Source organism: Symsagittifera roscoffensis, chromosome 9 (assembly GCF_963678635.1).
Source record: "Symsagittifera roscoffensis chromosome 9, txSymRosc1.1, whole genome shotgun sequence".
NCBI classification, from domain to species: Eukaryota; Metazoa; Xenacoelomorpha; order Acoela; family Convolutidae; genus Symsagittifera; species Symsagittifera roscoffensis.
Window position 1 is genome coordinate 30,538,502 of NC_087070.1, and position 17,642 is coordinate 30,556,143.

The following is a 17,642-nucleotide window of genomic DNA, read 5'->3' on the forward strand; positions in this document are numbered from 1 at the left end:
ATTCCATCTTACGAATCTTTCAGTTTTGAAAATTTTACTTCATTTTCAACGTTTTTCAAAATCTCAGGGGTAGAAAATTTTCAAAAACTTCAGACTTATTGACTTGCAAATAATTGGAGCAGACAAAACTAATTAAAACGACCAATCTTTAATTAGTAGGAAAATGTTCGGACAGGCAAGAGTAATCAGAAAGCGCAAAATCTAAATTGCATGTAAAACCCTATCAATATTGAGAGATTGCTCTTTAGTTAAATTTGGTTGTCCAATTTTTGTAATTACCTAGGCCAATTTCGAAAAATTTTGAATGCAAAATGAAAATTAAAGCAACTTTGACACGCGTGAAAAGCTATCGTTTGCATGCAAAATTAAAAGCCTATTTAAGTCACAGCTGTCTGCTCCAATTTTAAATAACGAGTAAAAAATCGGAACAGACAAAATTATTTAAGATAGCCATCTTCTCGTTTTGTCAGAATTCTGCATGCAATTTAGTTTTTTTTAGAAAGAAGACAAACATTCGGTCTGATATAATTTGGCTGATCCAAGGCCAATCACACTTTTCTTGTTTTTGCTACTAATTACATTTAAATAAAGTTTTTCACATAATGACCGAAATTTTGTTCATCTCCAAGTCTGCTTTTTTTGTCAATTAACAGACATATTTTGAGCATGCTAGTGTTTTAAATATCCGCTCAACCGAAATATGCTTTTCAAGTTGGTTGTTTTGTACCAACTCAAAATTTCTCCTTTTCTTTCTTTCGGCCTATATTATTTTGACTGAGTAGTCTCTCTTTGCATCGTCCAGTGATTTTCGGCTCAGATTTTTTCGGCTTAGATACCGCTTGGAAACTGTTCTTCCAATGCATATTTCACATTGTTATCTTGGCCCGTTTTTTTTAACTAGCTTTATTCGCTTTGAGAGATCTGTTTTTGAGAGATCAAATGTTAGCTCTATTCTTTTAGGTCATTGAATCTGAGCGCAATAATTTACCTCATAATGCTGAATTTGACGGCTGAAATCAATTTTTATATTTTGTTTAATTAACGCGCAGTGTATGGCGTTTTTACGCGAGCGTATCTTAGTGTGATAGTGCGATGCAAATTTTTTTTCAATCTAAGTCGCAAATTAAAATGTTGTGGTGAATCTTCTGGATCGGTAGAATGCTCTAGCAGCACTTTGACATATCCTTCGATATTTGATTAGTAACAAGTTGACACAGTTGATGCTTTTTTAGTTCATCAAATGGACCGGAAAAAGCTATTTGTTTTATGCAATAGAAGTAATTAAAACTCCATTTCAGAAATTCTCCATTTCAATATAATTCGTGAGAATTTTGAAATGCTTATTTTATACGCAATTTGGTTTAATACATTCTAATTTATTACAAGTAAAGGTAGTGTGGTTGCCTTTAATTTATTATATTCTAAATTATTACATGCAAATTCTGAGTTTTTGCTTTTTAAAGCTCCTGAATCTTTGCCGCTTTCTCGCTCGTGTTAGCGTATCTGCAGCTTCGCCTCTGTGTTTATAGTTATTATTAGGGTTATGATCTATAGCTAAATTGTTGGCAATAACCTGTTGGCTTAACCTAAAACTCCTCGTTTATTACTAATTTCTATACGTATAAACGATAGTAAAAGTAAGTGTCGAAAAAGTAAGTAACCTAAAATGCCAGAGAGTTTGACAGCTCAAATTTCTCAAGGTCACACCAGTATTGCGAATAGTTTGGTATGAACTTTTTAGAGAGGTGCAAAAAGTTTGTACTGACTCAATTAAATAAAATGAGCAATCGTTCCATTTTGACAGATTTTTGCTGGCAATTTCGTTTTTTCTGACTACCTTGAGTCCCAACTTTGGTCTAATAAACAGTTTCAATTGCTCTTTTTTATTAGATTTGTCTGTCCGAACTCTTTGCTACTAATTAAACAGTGCTGATTCAAAGTATCCAGACGAAACGAATAAAACTTAGAAAAAAGCTTCATTCGTTTTGCCGTTTTATTTATATCAGCACTGAAGATCGCGTATGCGGAAAATTCAGATTATATTGAATTGAGGCAAAAAATTTTGTTTCAATAATGCACGTCAGTCCCAAAAGATATCACCTTCCATAGATGGTGGCAAAAAGTTGGAAGAGCAGAGTTAATTATAAAGAGCAAATGACCAATTTTGGACCATTTTCGCTTGCAAAAGCCATTTTTCAGTCTCAAGGTCTCTTAAAAATTCAAATTTGCATGCAAAAATTGCTTAAAGTTGACATATTGCTCTTGTTTATTATTTCAATCATAGAGAGTTGCAAAAAGTTCGGAAGGACAAAAATAATTAAAAAGAGAGCAATCTGCCAATTTTGAGCAATTTTTGCATGCATATTTGAATTTTCAGGTGACATTGAGACATACTTTCTGTCTGAAAAATTAGCTTTTGCATGTAAAAATTGTCTGAAAAAGGTCATTTGCTCTTTTTAATTCTGTTTGTCTGTCCGAACTTTTTGCTACTTATTCTATAATTAATGCCAAATTTGCCATATCTGTTCGGTCAACGAATGCTATTGAAATTAATGAACCTAAAACTGCTCTTTTTGACGTCGGATTTCTGCGTTTCACTGATTTCTACGCGTAAAATCCTTTTAAAAATGTTTAACATAAGAAGATATAGTATTTAACGGCTTAAGTTGCTCAAGGTCACCGATTGTGCCAAGAGTTTGGCATGGACTATAAAGAAATTAAAAAGAGCAATCTTGACCTTGATTCATACTTTCTTTCTGAAAAATTAGCTGTTGCAAGCAAAAGTTTTCTGATATAGGTCATTTGCTCATTTTATAGTGAGTGCCAAATTGTTGGCAATATTCTTTTCGGTCAACGAGTCCGAACCAAAATTGCATTATCTTAAGAAGGCTCATTTTAACGCCTGAAGTTATTTTTTTTCATCTGAGCATATAAAAAGTCATATCAAAAAATCCAATTAACCTAAAACAACCATTTTTTACCAATTAAATTGCTCAAGGTCACCGATATTGCCAACAATTTGGAATTAACTACAAATAATTCTGTTTGTTCCAATTTTTTTTGCAACTATATATATTTCAGATTTTTTTTGCATGCAAAAGCTAGTTTTTGAGACCAAAATTATGTCTGGAGGTCTCTTGAAAATTCATGAATGCACGCAAATTTTGTTCAAAATTAAGAAATAACTGTTTTTAATTAATTTTGTGTGTTCCAACTTTTTAATATTCTCGTAAAACTATATTCATACTGTGGCTTGAAAAATATATCTTTTCGGTCAACGAATCTGAGCAAAATTAATTAACCTACAGCTGCTCATTTCTACACGTATAAACCATACGAATTTTATCGTTAGGATTATCAAACGACTTTTACCGTTAGGATTATTCCTGGAATATGAAGTTTCTAGTTTTTTTTTTTCATGATCTGAGTTGCTGTTAATAATCGTTAAACGATTTGTTAGTTTTACTGTTTGTTTGTTTTACCAGGAAGAGTAATTCTCTTCAAATTTAACTTGACTAATTTGAATTAAAGCGAAAATACGTTGTTTTACCCTATAATCTCGGGTTGACTTTTATATTGTTTTATTGTTTCGTTTATATTAAAGTTTTCATCCATTTTAGTTTAGTTTTTGGTCTATTTCTAAAAGCCTACCTGTTTTTATTCAACTTCAAGTAGACTTACTGTGACTTTTGTATTCGCTAAGAGAACTTTGAGATAAGTGACATATTCGTTTGGAGCTCATGTAATATATAAACCGATAAATAATTTTGTGAGTTATGAGTTTCATTCAAGTTTATTCTTTAAATATTTGAAATCATTGTAAGTGTTGAGAGAAACCCGTTTTTCACCGTGGTGAATGCAATGATCACCTTGATTTATTTTTTTTGTGTCGAGTAGCTTCTCATGCCGTTATGTTTATGTTATCCGTTCCATAGATTTTACCTTCAGATAATAGAGAAACCGCTTGTGGAAGAAGAAAAAGAAGATATTGAAGATGATCTTATTTCTTCATTTGTGATAATGAACATCACGCGTAAGTATCAAAATCGATATTTTACGAGTGTTCTAAAAGAATTTAGTTATGTATTTTCACCTCACGTGACTTGCTGTTGAGTGTCACGCCTTTAAGATTGAATGGAAATAAAATTGGAGGGAGCTGTATTCATGCGCGAAAAGTCTCATCCAATCTACGGCCTTTGAACGGTCCAAAGCTCATTCATTGAATGTATCGCCTATTTCATGCGAATTTTTGAAACAGGACCCTTATTTGGAAAGTGCCAATGAACGAAATGAAGATACTTGTTTAGGCCTTGAGGTTTAAGGTTATTTTTTTTTCCAGGAAAGTCTCAGAAGTTGAATTGCCGCGATTCGACTTTTGATTTCTTTTTCTGCTCAAAACAAATTCATTTGTTAAAAGGAAGGTAAGTTACGCTTGTCAATAACGAAAGTGCAAAACGCTCAAAAAAACGTCCATGACTATTAGTTTCGAAAATGGAGTTTAATTTAAATATTTCCCAGCTCAGTGAAAGAGATTATCTTGTGATCCATTTTTCTCAAATTGGGTTAGTTTATTAGTATGAACTCCTTTTTTTCCCAGCAAATTTCAAATACTCATTTTGAAAGTGTTCTTTTTTGTAGTAAGTGCATGAGAGCAATAACCAGCTATGAAGTACAGCTAATGCCAAGTATATTAACACAAACTATTATATTACAAATAGCACTTTAGCTTCAAGTTATCATGGTTCTGTAGCGTAAAAGTAGGCAAGGAGACCCACAACAAAATAAGAGAGTTCAAACCTGGGCAAGGTCGGATGTTTTTAATTAACTGTTTAGTATGCTAGTTAAAATGCTTCGACATTATAAATTGAGGCATGTTAGTTGGCAATTTTTTTTTTCAAATTTACCGGTACTGCTAATGTGTCATACTTAGCTTGCGTCACTTAGCAATTATATGGACTCAAAGTTGGCGTGCGTCACTTAAGAAATTATGCAGACTCACAATTTTACTCGTTCAGTTTTTTCAGGTAGGAGTATCGGTCAAATTTTGTTTGTGTATGCGAAGTGCAACTGCGCCTGTGTCTAAAAATTTTTAACTAAAACTATTTATGAAATTTAAAGAGCTGTAAGACCATATAATTTTTGAATTAAATCAGGCGTTTTTTATAGTTCATTGGCAGTTTAAATGCGCTTGTATTGAATCAAATTATCCAGCGTAGTATCCTATCCTATATTTTAATTGAATGACAGAAAACTTAATGCCACGTTTTAGCTGCCATAAGACGCAATGTTTAAGAGCGATCATTGAGCACAACGTTCACGAATCAATCACAGCGAGATGAACTCGATTCAACTTCAAGGCCTGACAGTTTGACCAAAGTTTCGCGTTTACAGGTTCATTTCAGTCTGAAACCAATCAATTAGAAACAGCAACTTTATGCTTAGAAAAGTTAACTTAAGCAATCCGATTCGACTATTGAAATAACTTCATTTAGATTTCAATGTTTCAATGCTTTATTTAGATTTCAACATAACTTTTCGTGAACCGATTCATCTATGAGACAACTTGAAACATTGCATTGTCTCATAGCTTGACTAGTTAGCTCAGGACAACATAAAACTTTAGCAAACCGAATTAGTCTAAAAAACTTGAAATATTTCAAAGTTTAAGGCTTGAATAGTTTGCTTAGAAAAACCTAAAGCTTTTCGCAAACCGAATCAGTCAATGGAATAATTTGAAATTCTTCATATATTCATAGCTTGCTTAGAAAAATTTTAACTTTTCGCAAACAGAATCAGTCTATGAAAAGTATTGATTTCACAGTTTCATACTTTGCTTAACATGTTTAGAAAACTTTCTAATTTTTATATTCAGTTCAGTCTATGAAATAACTTGAAAAATTCCGATTTAGAAATTTCAACATTTGAATAGCTAGCTTAGAAAAACTTCAAAATTTCGTGAAACCATTCGTTTTGGAGACAACTTGAAATATTTCAAAGTTTCAAGGCTTGAATAGCTTGCTCGGAAAAACTTATTTGCAAACCGAATCAAACTATAAAAAATTTGAATTTTTGAACCGTTTCAAGGTATGAAAAAACTTGAAATAATTCGAAGTTTTGTAGCTTGAATAGCTTGCTTGGAAAAACTTGAACTTTTTGCCCAAAGAATTTGTCTACGAAAAAACTTGAAATGTTTCAAAGCTTCGAGGCTTGAATAGCTTGCCTAAAAAAACTTTAATTTTTCGCGAACCGATTCGGTCTATGAAATAACATGAAATTTTTCAAAGATTAATTGGTTGCCTTCCGATTCCCTTCTTGAAGTAAGTCAATTTCGAAATTTCATAGCTTGAATAACTTAGAAAGAAAAACCTGAACTTTTCTCGAATTGATTCGCTCCATGAAACATTTTGAATTATTTCTTAGAAAAACATAAACTTTTCGCGGACCGATTTGATTTATGAAGAAGCTTGAAATATTTCAAAATTTTATAGCTTGCATAAGAAAAACTAACTTTTTGCGAACCGAATCGTTTATAAAATAACTTAAATTATTTCAAAGTTTCATCTGTCGATTAGCTTCAATTGAAAAGTTTCGCGATCTGATTCTCTTGGTGAAATAACTTAAAATAAATCAAAGTTTCCTCTATTGATTAGCTTGCTTAGAAAATTTATTGTTTTTATCGCGGACGAATTCGATCTATTGAATAACTTTCAAAATATTTCAAAGTTTCATAGCTTGAGTAGATTGCTTAGAAAAAATTTTCAATTTTATCTAGCCGAATCGGTCTGTGAAATTCATTTTTTCCTGTCCGATTTACGATATGGCTGAACTTGTTAAATTTTTGCGAGCCGACTGATCATTGGAGACACGCTTGCTAGTAGCTAGATTATTAATGCAACGAAGATTCTAAAGCTGAAGTTGAAAGTTTCAGTTGATTGAAAATGAAAAAAACTGCTCGTTATCAGGGCAATGCCTCAATTGTTCCGACTGCCGTGTAAGGTTCAAGGAATAAGTCATTTGTTAAGCAAGAAAGATTTTTTGAAAATTTTTCCTCCGCACGCTATGTGGAATACAAATTGGCAATTAGTGTCTAGCAACATGTTAATAGCTGGTGAGGTTCCCCATGATGGAGGGACCAATTGTTGGAAATTTATTTACAGTTTTTTTCGTCTAATCAGAATTGAGAATTCAAATTCTCGAAGAAATCGCTAAAATTTCAATTTAGGCAAAAATATTCAGGCCATCGAAACTAAAACTGACCGATTGCAAAATAAATTTTAAATTTGTGTCAGATCTAAAACACATTGAAAAAAACTTCTTACAAAAGGTGCGGATATTATAAAATTGTAAAACTAAGTTTAAAAAATAATCGATTTCCGCACGAATTGTACAGCTAACTTCTTGAAAATACTTTTTTGAAAGGAGTTTTTATACAATATGATAGACATGGATATTGTGAACTCAAAATTATAAAGGTATCTGTATATCTATACTAAATTTAAATGCTAGTGACAGCTATCTCCCATATTCAAGCTTAATAATTTTGCATGTTTAACGAAAGAATTTTTTCATGTTTAAGCTATATAGTGCAATGCTGAATAATTAATGACTTTTCGGAAAACTAATTCAAAAATTTTCTTAAGCATTGCACTGTTTTCCGCAAAGTAATTAATCTTTTATTAAGTTTTTCGAGGCCAAACTAAGTCTGTCTGTCTGTCTGTCTGAATACCTGATTTTTTAATTAATTTGAATATGTCATTATGTCTTCATTTTTCTATCTTTATTTTTTGTCTTTGTTTTTCTATTTTTTTTGTTCTATCTTTAGTTTTCTATCTTTATTTTTTTATCTTTCTTTTTCTATCTTTCTTTTTCTATCTTTATTTTTCTATCTTTCTTTTTCTATCTTTCTTTTTCTATCTTCTTTTTTCTATCTTCCTTTTTCTATCTTTCTTTTTCTATCTTTCTTTTTCTATCTTTCTTTTTCTATCTTTATTTTTCTATCTTTATTTTTCTATCTTTATTTTTCTATCTTTATTTTTCTGTCTTTATTTTTCTATCTTTGTTTTTCAATCTTTGTTTTTCTATCTTTGTTTTTCTATCTTTATTTTTCTATCTTTCTTTTTCTATCTTTCTTTTTCTATCTTTCTTTTTCTATCTTTATTTTTCTATCTTTATTTTTCTATCTTTATTTTTCTGTCTTTATTTTTCTATCTTTGTTTTTCAATCTTTGTTTTTCTATCTTTGTTTTTCTATCTTTATTTTTCTATCTTTCTTTTTCTATCTTTCTTTTTCTATCTTTCTTTTTCTATCTTTCTCTTTCTATCTTTCTTTTCCGATTTCCCAGTTTGATCTCAGTAGTTATTCCACTGAGTTTTAAAACAGCAGCCCAATAGTGGGATGCTGTCACGGTTCACAAAGTGGTTGCGAATTCGGCCTCCAATTAAGAATGCTAAAATTTTTCAGAAAAGTCAAATAACAAAGTAATTTACAAAACTTGAAATTGCCAACCCTATAGTTAGGTGCTGTCAGAGTACTCTCAAGGATTGCGAATCTTGCCTCCAAATGAGACGACTCAAATCGTTGTAGTTTTCGAGATCGACATTTTCTGTGATTTTTCAAAAATTTTCCAGAGAATCTATCAATTTTTTTTAAATTTGAAATTCGGAACCTTGTAAATGGGGGTTACCAGAGTACTCTCAGGAGTTTGCGATCCTTGCCTCTAATTTTGATTCCTCAATTTTTTGTAGTTTTCGAGATATGACGTTTTTTGTGATTTTTCACAAAATTTTCAGAAAACTTGAGGATTTTTTTTTCAAATTTGAGAGTATAAATCCTATAGTTAGGGGCTATCAGAGTACTCTCAGGGTGTTGAGAACCTTGCTTCCAATTATGACTGCACAAATTTTTGTAGTTTATGAGATATGACGTTTTTTGTGATTTTTTTCTAAAAAATCTCAAAAAAACTCATTCGTTTTTTTTCTTCAGTATTTGAAATTCCCAGCCTTGTAGTTGGGGGCTGTCAGAGTACTCTCATGGGTTGTGAACCTTGCCTCCAATTATGACTGCTCTAATCTTTAAAGTTTTCCAGATATGACGTTTCAGTGATTTTGTCAAAGTTTTTCAGAAAACGAAATTTTTTTTTTTAAATTTGAAGTTCCTAGCCCTGTAGTTGGGTGATGTCTGGGTACTCTTAGGGGTTGCGAATCTTGCCTCCAAATATGATTGCTCAAATCCTTCTAGTTTTCGAGATATGAGGATTTTTTCTATGATTTTTCCAAAATTTTCAATTAACTTACGCTTGAAAAATTTTCAAAATGTAAATATCCCAACCCTGTAATTGGGTGCTGCCAGGGTACTCCCAGAAGTTGTAAATCTTGCCTACAAATATGACTACTCAAATATTTGTACTTTTCGAGAGTTGATTTTTTCGAAATGACGAAAAATAGGAATTTTATAAAATATCACATTACCAGCCAAATAATTGGGCGCTGTCAGAGTACACTAAAAGCCTGCAGATGTGGTTTCCAATGTATGCGGTTTTTCATGAGTTGTCAAACATTCGAAGCACAGGAGGTGCGTTAAACGCTAGTTTCACTTAAGACCAGTTTTTGTAAATTTACGGGTTTTTGAGAGTTGTCAATATGGGTCAATGAACACGGCATAGTTTTCGTGCTACATATTAACGCGTAAGCGGCTTTTTATTGACGCGGCTATTTAATGTTCCGACTTTTGAAGAGAACGAAATATAAATGATCGGTGTGGTTTTTTTAATCAATTTTCGCCGATCGAAATAAAAGTTTTGGACAAAACTTTTTATACCCCATTGAAGATATCGACTTCCTGAGTTCAAATTTAAAAAAGATATTTCACCTCCGATCATTTTTGTAAAGTTCTGGTGGTTTGAAAATTGCCAAATTGGCCTTGTTCTGGACTAAATTGTGCGCGCTTTGAAGCATTTGTTCATATTGCTGAGAGCGTAACTCGCATTATTTATACGTGGCGGATTATCCCACACAACAAAATAGTTCCAAATTGAATTGAGGCTAGCTAATCCGATCGGTCGTATTAATTTTGTACGATGCAACATTTCACACTTTGATATTGTCCAAAAATTATAGGTTTCAATATTTTTTCCCAAAAACTATTCGATATGAATTGTGGGACAGTCGGAACATTCAGGGCTTTGTCCTGATATTGAGCAGTCTTGTTCCGCTAAGAGTTTCTTTCAAATTGACTCGAGCCTAGCTATTTTGTGTTATATATGAGTCGCTAGGTTTGAACTGAATGTGTAGCAAAAAGTAGACCAACCATAAAGTAGACGCGTCAAAAAGTAGACAAGTACTGCCTTAGCCAATCAGAATCGAACAAATATAGGAAATAAATAGTTACTTTTTATTCTTGCTTGCGTTTGTTTTTCTATCTCCATTCTGATTGGTCAATAGTTGTATTTGTCTGCTTTTTAACCGGTGTGAAATAAAGGTTGTCTACTATTTGACCGCACATCCAAATGAGTTTAACATAGCGTGTGGCAAAAGATTTTCAAAAGAAATTCGAAATATTTAAAATTGATCATCGTTTCTTGAAACCATGTTTTTTTAAAAAAAATATTCCATAGATCTGAATGGGCCGTCGGAACAATCAGCAGGAGTTTGTTCATGATAGAATTCTACATTTTATTTCATTTTTTTGGCGTCAGAAACTTATTTTTCTCATGCTAATTATCAAAGAAGTTGATTTACAGAACTCAATCTGAGTTGATAATTTGGTGACTTTTAGAGCTCTTATTGAGTATATTCAAAGCCCACATGTCAACCTGCTCCTGTTGTCCGAAAAACGACTTAAGTATATAAAAAATAACAAAAATTATGGGAAAAAGTTTTATATTTAAGAGATCTGCCGTTGGTAACGGCGCAAATTGGATCTACTTAACAATTGCCCCCCCCCCCTTTGGTATCTACTTAAGAATTGCCAACCGTATTAATAAAAGCAGTAAGTTAGCACTGAGCTTTCTATTGAGAATTAGAATTTTGGTGCATTCTGATTGTTCAAAAATGCGTTATTTCAATCTACTTAACAATTGCCCCCCTTTCTTAAAAGGGGGGAGGGAAGGCAATTGTTAAGTAGATCCCGCAAATAATTTAACGAAAAAAAAATCAATGCAAATCATCGGCTGAAGTTCATTTTTAATTTTTTGACTGATTGAAACCCCACTCATTAGATTCAATTTGAATGCTAATCGATACGATAAACGCTTTGTTAGTAGCATCTTTACTGGATATTGTTTTGTATTATTTACTGGATTATTTTTTTGAAGCATATTGTTTTTTCAAACTGAATATGTCAAATAAAGTAATGTTTGTATGAAATGTAGTACTTTCCTTATTTGGACACTAATTTCTTTCCATTTTTCTTTAGATTAGCCAGTTATTAATTTAGCCGGCATAGTTTTTTCTATCAATTTAAGTTTATCAGCTAAAAACTATCTGCGCAATAATATTTTTACTAGTCATATCTGTTTATTTTCATGTTCACTTGCCGTCTTTTGGAAAATGCCCCCTTTTGGAAGTTATTTGGAGAATATTCGAATATATGTGTATTTTATTTATCAGCTTCCATACTTAGTTTTATCGTTTTACAGTTTTAGTAGAATTAACTCGGCCAGGAGTGTTAATTGTGAGTTGCTTAAAAGTGAGATACACTGTGGTTTTTTAATTCACTTAGTTTAATAATTATAAAAGCTATGAAGTGGTTAACTGACTTGAATCTGAAAAGTTGAATCTGAAATACAAGAATTGTTCATAGCTATTCAAAAAAGATTTTTTATATCAACTACCTTGCTTTGAATTTGAAATTCTCACTGCCTGATAAGTGCAATTTAGCATATTGCTTTCTTTCCATATTTCAGATTCAAAGGAGGGAGATGTGGCGACAGTGTTGTCTTCGGATGGGCACGCGGGGGTGCAAATCACTGGCAATGTGCAGCTACTCGCTCAGATTGAGGTGAGCCACCCTCTAGTCAACAAAAAGTATAACTTAATCATTGAAGTTGTGTAACTATTCAGCTAGATACCACAATCTAGTAACCTCTTTCCTTGCTATGTACTGATGTTTTTGACGTCAAAGGGTTCACTAGGTGCTTGATTTGTGCAGTTCGTTACTTAGATGGTAGAAATGACATTATCACTAACTTCAAATAACGAAAAAAAACTGGAGATATGTTAGTTTCCAAATCTTGTTTGTTGGTGTCTTACAAATTAAATCTCTGCTTCAATTATCTGTTCTTTCTTAGCAAGTTGCTTCGGAGAAGGACAAGCTGGAGACTGAGCTTACCAACCTGCAATCCGAAATGGTGCAATTGAAACGCGAAAATGACGTAAGTGCTTAAGAACGAGAGGATCTGTCTAGTAATTCAAACTGGTACAATATAGTGTGTGGTTTCGTTTTCGTTGAGTTCATTTACGTTTTTCCAGCTGTCTTGGCTATGTTATAGTTGAATTCCGTAAATTTGTTCTCGATCACCAGCTGATTTTTTTTTGGGGGGGGGGGGGCTGACGCCCCTTCTACTTAGGAATTCGACCCCCTGCCGATCCAAAGGGTACCCCCTTTGTACTATTTTTGAGATATCCATTTTTGGTGACGGACCCTAAACTTTTCGAAAGGCGCCAAAGTATACGAATTTTTGACAGGGGAGTGCGCGCTGAAAAACGCAATTTTTTGGTCAATATTTTCCAAAAGTGCCTTTTTTGCCTTTTCTCAAAATTCCCCTGCTCTCGATTATTGGTGTGCAGGTTTGACATAAGGGGAAGGGAGAAAAAGGAGCCCATTTTTTTTCAATTTGCAGACATTTATGCCAAGTTTATATATAGCCGGCGATTTTTAATGTGTATATCGTCAGTGAATTGTTGTATTTACCCTTGGACTCGTCGGAATTTTCGAGCGACGTTTTTTTGTGTAAAAAATGGATTTTTAAATTTTTTCCGCTACTTGTGTTTTCGCCGTGTTTATTTGGTTTTTGTTCCTGTCATTCCCGTACTGATCTAATTATTTAGTTATTTCGACTGTTTTTGAGTTTAGGGCAGCACCCTGCACTGCAATCCACAATCCGAGTTTGAAAATTTTGTGTTATTGTATTTGCTTATTATGATTTTTGTAACAACGAGAAATTAATTCATTTTCTTCTAAAACTGACATGAAAAGTGATTTTTGAAACCTGGACTTAATTCTCGAACTATGAAGGAATTAATGCCTTCCTTTTTCAGTATTTTTCAACTTCTGTGGATTTGAAATTTTGTCAACGAATTAAAATAAGAAAAAACCGTTACAAGCAATTCTTCTATTTTTCTGCGTTTCAGAGTTTGAAACAGGAGTCTGAGTGTATGGCTATGCAGAAAAGCACTTTTATGGAAAGTATGCAACTCCTGGAGACAGACAAACAGGTCAGCATCACATCGTTTTGATTAAGATTCACCTTTCATCCACGAGGGAAAGTAACCATATACCAGCTGTTTAATCCATGGCGGAAGACCGTTATTGTAAACCTGGTTTAAGAACTAAATGCCGTTTTTGGTTTTGTTGAGATGAGAATGGATGGCTTACTTGCACTCTTAGTCCAACAAATTATCTCACAAATTCGGCATATTTAAAGCGTGTCTTGGCAAAATCACAATAATGGAATTGGAAGTGTACTTTTAGAATCTGTCCAAAGAGTTGCAGCTGATGACAGCTGCCAGGGACGATGCTTTGAAGCAGTTGCAAGGCAATGGCAAAAAGAACAAGAGGAAAGAAAACTCACAGGCCAAAATCGAAGTGAGTTTTTGACAATCTGACATCGAAGTCGAACTTAATTTTTTGTCATTTGAACGTTGTTTTCTTCGCGCGTTAAATTTGAGTTTCTTTTGACATATGCATGTAGAATAGCACGATTTAAAAGCTCTCAATCTAAACTTCTGCTGTTCTAAATTGTATAATAGCTCATTTAAGCTTTTTCGATTGCTGTGAATTATTTTTCGATTGCTGTGAAAAATTATTTTCTCATTCAGGAATGGGTAACTGAAAAGGACGGACTCATGCTAGAAATGAAGAAACTGAGCAAAGATCTCGAGTACGAAAAGTGTATCATGTTGGACGAAAAAGAAATGTGGGCTCAGCAGAAACTCCAGTACGAGTCGGAACTTAGGACACTTAAGGAGCAATTGTCCTCTCTTGAACAGGAAAAACAGGAACTGAACAGCATTGTGGAGACTAATCAAAGTACTATTGAATCGCTTGAGCTAAAGGTTTTGACGGCTAATGAAATATTGGATAAGCAAAAAGTTGAACTTGAGGAACTAAAAAATAGAAGTGAAAATGATATCAAAAACAAGAAGAGTATCGCTGCAGAAAATACAGATCAATTTTCTGAATCCGATGAAAAACAGTTTGACGTTTGCAGAGATGAAGACGAAAATTTGAAGCTTCAAATTATTGACCTCAAGCAACAGTTGACAACTTGTAACAGCGAAAGAGCCAAACTAAGCGAGGCTTTGAAGCTCACAAAGCAAGCAAAAGAAGAAACAAAGGCGATGTTAGAAAACGAGAAACAACTTTTGTCCGAGAGGAACTTCAACTTACAGGCTACCAATACGTACTTGACCTCTAAAGTGATGTCTATGAGTCGACAGCTGGAAAGTATTCCTGAGGAACAAAGGTCGACACCTGAAGAGGAAATCTCAATCGATTCCATACCCAGTGAAGACAGTCCAGTTCCTGCTACTTCTAGCTCTAACTGCACCACACCTGTAAAGACAGAATCCCCTGCAGCGATGTCATCGTTATCTGCGACTCCGAACAACGAAAGCGTGGAAAGTAAATTAATATCAATCAATATTGTTCTAAGTCAGCTGGAAAAGGAAAAAGAGGGATTACTAAATGCATTGGAAACAGAAAAACTGCCTAGTTCGCCCATTGCCAATTCGGAAAACAACGCCGGAATCGAACCTGATTTGGTTGCGAGTTGTGACGTGGTAAGTTCGCCAATTCAACAAAACCAACAAGAAAACCAGCAACTATCGTCTCGAAGGGAAGAAGCGAGATCGTGTGAAAAATGTGATGATTATTTGAGCATGGTGTCTGAATTACGCAATGAGAAGGAATGTCTGTCATCGGAAGTTGAGGAATTACGTAACCACGAGTCTGACTTGATCCAATCTCAGAGTTCCTTAGAGCAGCGGCTTGAGGCATTGACAACTGAGAAAGAAAACATTTATAGTGATGTTAAAGGACTGATCAAGGATGTTGATAAATACGTGAAACAGAATGCTAAATTACAAGAGGAAAAAGACCATCTTTCAAAATCAGTCGAAGATTTGACGTCTAGCGCTGAGCTTGTGTCTGTTTTACAAGAAATTCTTAAAGCCGATAAGGTTCTGATAGCTGAAAAAGAAGAGCAAATATCGATATTAGAAGATCAAGTTTCGGTCTTACAAGACACTTGCAGCCAGTACAAATCTAAGCATACTGAAATGGAAGAAACTTTAACAGATTTTGATGAAAAGTTTTCAGCCATGGAAAAGAGCAGTTCTGAATTCCATGAAAAATCGCAAGAAGATAAAAATGAAACAGTAACTTTAAATGAGCAATTAGAATTATGTAGAGAAGGTTTATTTAAAATTCAAGACGAGCTCGACTATGAAAAGGAGCTAAGTAGTGTACTCCGGGATAAACTTTCCTTCCAGAGCGAACAGCTTGAATCGATCAAAGTTGAAAACGAATCATTGTTTAAAGAGTTACAAGAAAGTAAATTGCAGAATAGTTCGCGTGCAGAAAATCAAAATCAGGGTGAAGAAGTTGAACCTATGGTTGTTCAAGATAGTGAACAAACTGTTACTTCCTCAGCGGAACCCGAGTCTCAGGAACAAAGAGACTCTTTTTCAGAACAGATTTCGCAATTGAGAGAACAAATCGGGGCGCTTGAAAATGAACTAACTGGTAAGAATTCTGAGTGCAATGATCAGAGAACTGAGTTGGAACATTTATCCCAGAGATTCAATTTCCAAGTCACGCAAAACTCAGAATTGCAATCGCAGATTGAAGCGTTGAGTTCAGAAATTCACCAAATGAAAGACAATTTAGCAAGCACGGAGAAGTCTGAAAAAAGCGCTAATGAAATTGAAACATTGAAGAATTCTCTTTGTAAAAAAGAAGAAACAGTCCGTGAGCTTATTCAGACAAAAGATAAACTGAAAGAAGATATTTCCGCACTAAGAAGTGATCTTGAAAAGGTGTCGACTGAAAATGAATCGAACATTTCGAGTTTGGTGCATTGTAAGGAGCAAATTGAAGATTATGAAATAACCTGTCAAGAACTGAATGACCAAAATGCTGCGTTACAAGACGAATTGGCAAACAAAGTTCACCAGAGTTCATCACTAATGGAAACTATTGTGAACTTGGAATCGAGTCTTGCTGAGTTGGAATTGCAATATGAAAGGGTGCGTGATCAAAATACACAACTGGAGGAAAAAATGACGGAAGTTTTGGATCAGACGGCGTCTGAAAAATCGAAAATATCAGAAGAGATAGACAGTTTGAGAGAAAGCTCGTACAGCCGGGAAAACAGTTTCTCCGAACTGAAAACCGAGTATAAAGACTGCTCTGAAAAAATTGAACAACTTACAGCTCAAGTTGATGCATTGCAAAACGAAAAGAATAAATTATTGGACAAATTGGCAAGTAGCGGATCTGAAAGCTCACAAGAACTAGCGAAGAGCGAAAGCGAAATAGCAAATCTGCAAACGAGTGTCTCCGAACTTAAGGAGCAGAAAAGCAAAGTTTACGAAATGTACAAAGTGCTTGAAGTTCAAACCAGTGAAAAAGATCGCACTATTGAGGAGCTTCAGAACAAATCCATGGCATTGGAAAACAGTCTTCAGGAACTGACTTGTCGAAATGAGACACTGCAGAAATCTGTCACGTGGTTTTCAGAAAATATCGAAGATTTTAAATCACAGCTTCAAGAAGTTCGATTGGAGAATTCTGACTTGAAGGAGAGTTTGAGTGAATCTGAATCGGAACGAAACGAGATATGCAAAGAGGTTGACAATATGAAGTTTCAGTTTGAAGCGTGTAAAGATGCTGATGGTCGGTTGAGAAGCGAGCTCACAGAGTTAGAAACAAAAAAAGTCGAAATGACACATAAATATAATCTTTTGTCACAAGAAGTGGACCGATTTTTGTCCTCATTTATTGACGAAATCTCTGCACTTGTAAATATGGAAGAACCTGAAAACTTGACAGAAGTTCACGATAAAATTGTCTTTGTTGATTCTGAAATCAAAAAGGCGCTGTTTGAGTTTGCAGCGCAGTCTAAAGACACTCATCAGAAATTATCGCATGCCAATAAAAAATTAACTTCATTTGAGAATAGTTTGGAATCTCTTTTCGCTGAAATTGTTCGCAACGGAGAGCTAAAAGCGCAGTCAGATAAGGCAGAAGAAAAGGTCAAAGGTCAGATTGAAGGTATTTTGTGTGCTTGGAAAAGTGAATCAGAGGAAAAGGGGAAAATTTCGAACGAGAGAAAAGAGATGGAGGCTTCTTTGAAGAGGCTGGAGGAACAGTGCATGAGTGAGGGGTCCGAGAAAGAAAACAAATGGCTGCAACAGAAAAGT

General features: G+C 34.1%; 2 protein-coding genes across 4 annotated transcripts in view; one reads left to right on the forward strand and one right to left on the reverse strand.

Moving 5' to 3' along the window:
* LOC134854897 (uncharacterized) overlaps positions 1 to 17,642 on the reverse strand; it is a 582,728-nt gene that overhangs the window by 460,709 nt on the left and 104,377 nt on the right. The window lies entirely within an intron of this gene.
* The window catches only part of LOC134854505 (GRIP and coiled-coil domain-containing protein 2-like), a 92,927-nt gene that overhangs the window by 18,994 nt on the left and 56,291 nt on the right, over positions 1 to 17,642 (forward strand). For 2 of the 3 annotated variants that reach the window (XM_063870784.1, XM_063870783.1), the window contains exons 2-6: positions 11,903 to 11,997; positions 12,287 to 12,370; positions 13,350 to 13,433; positions 13,690 to 13,803; positions 14,037 to 17,640. In XM_063870784.1, the coding sequence (XP_063726854.1) occupies positions 11,903 to 11,997; positions 12,287 to 12,370; positions 13,350 to 13,433; positions 13,690 to 13,803; positions 14,037 to 17,640 (3,981 nt within the window). Of the gene's footprint in view, positions 1 to 3,914; positions 4,034 to 11,902; positions 11,998 to 12,286; positions 12,371 to 13,349; positions 13,434 to 13,689; positions 13,804 to 14,036; positions 17,641 to 17,642 lie in introns of those variants that run through there. The other variant, XM_063870785.1, reaches the window with a different exon arrangement.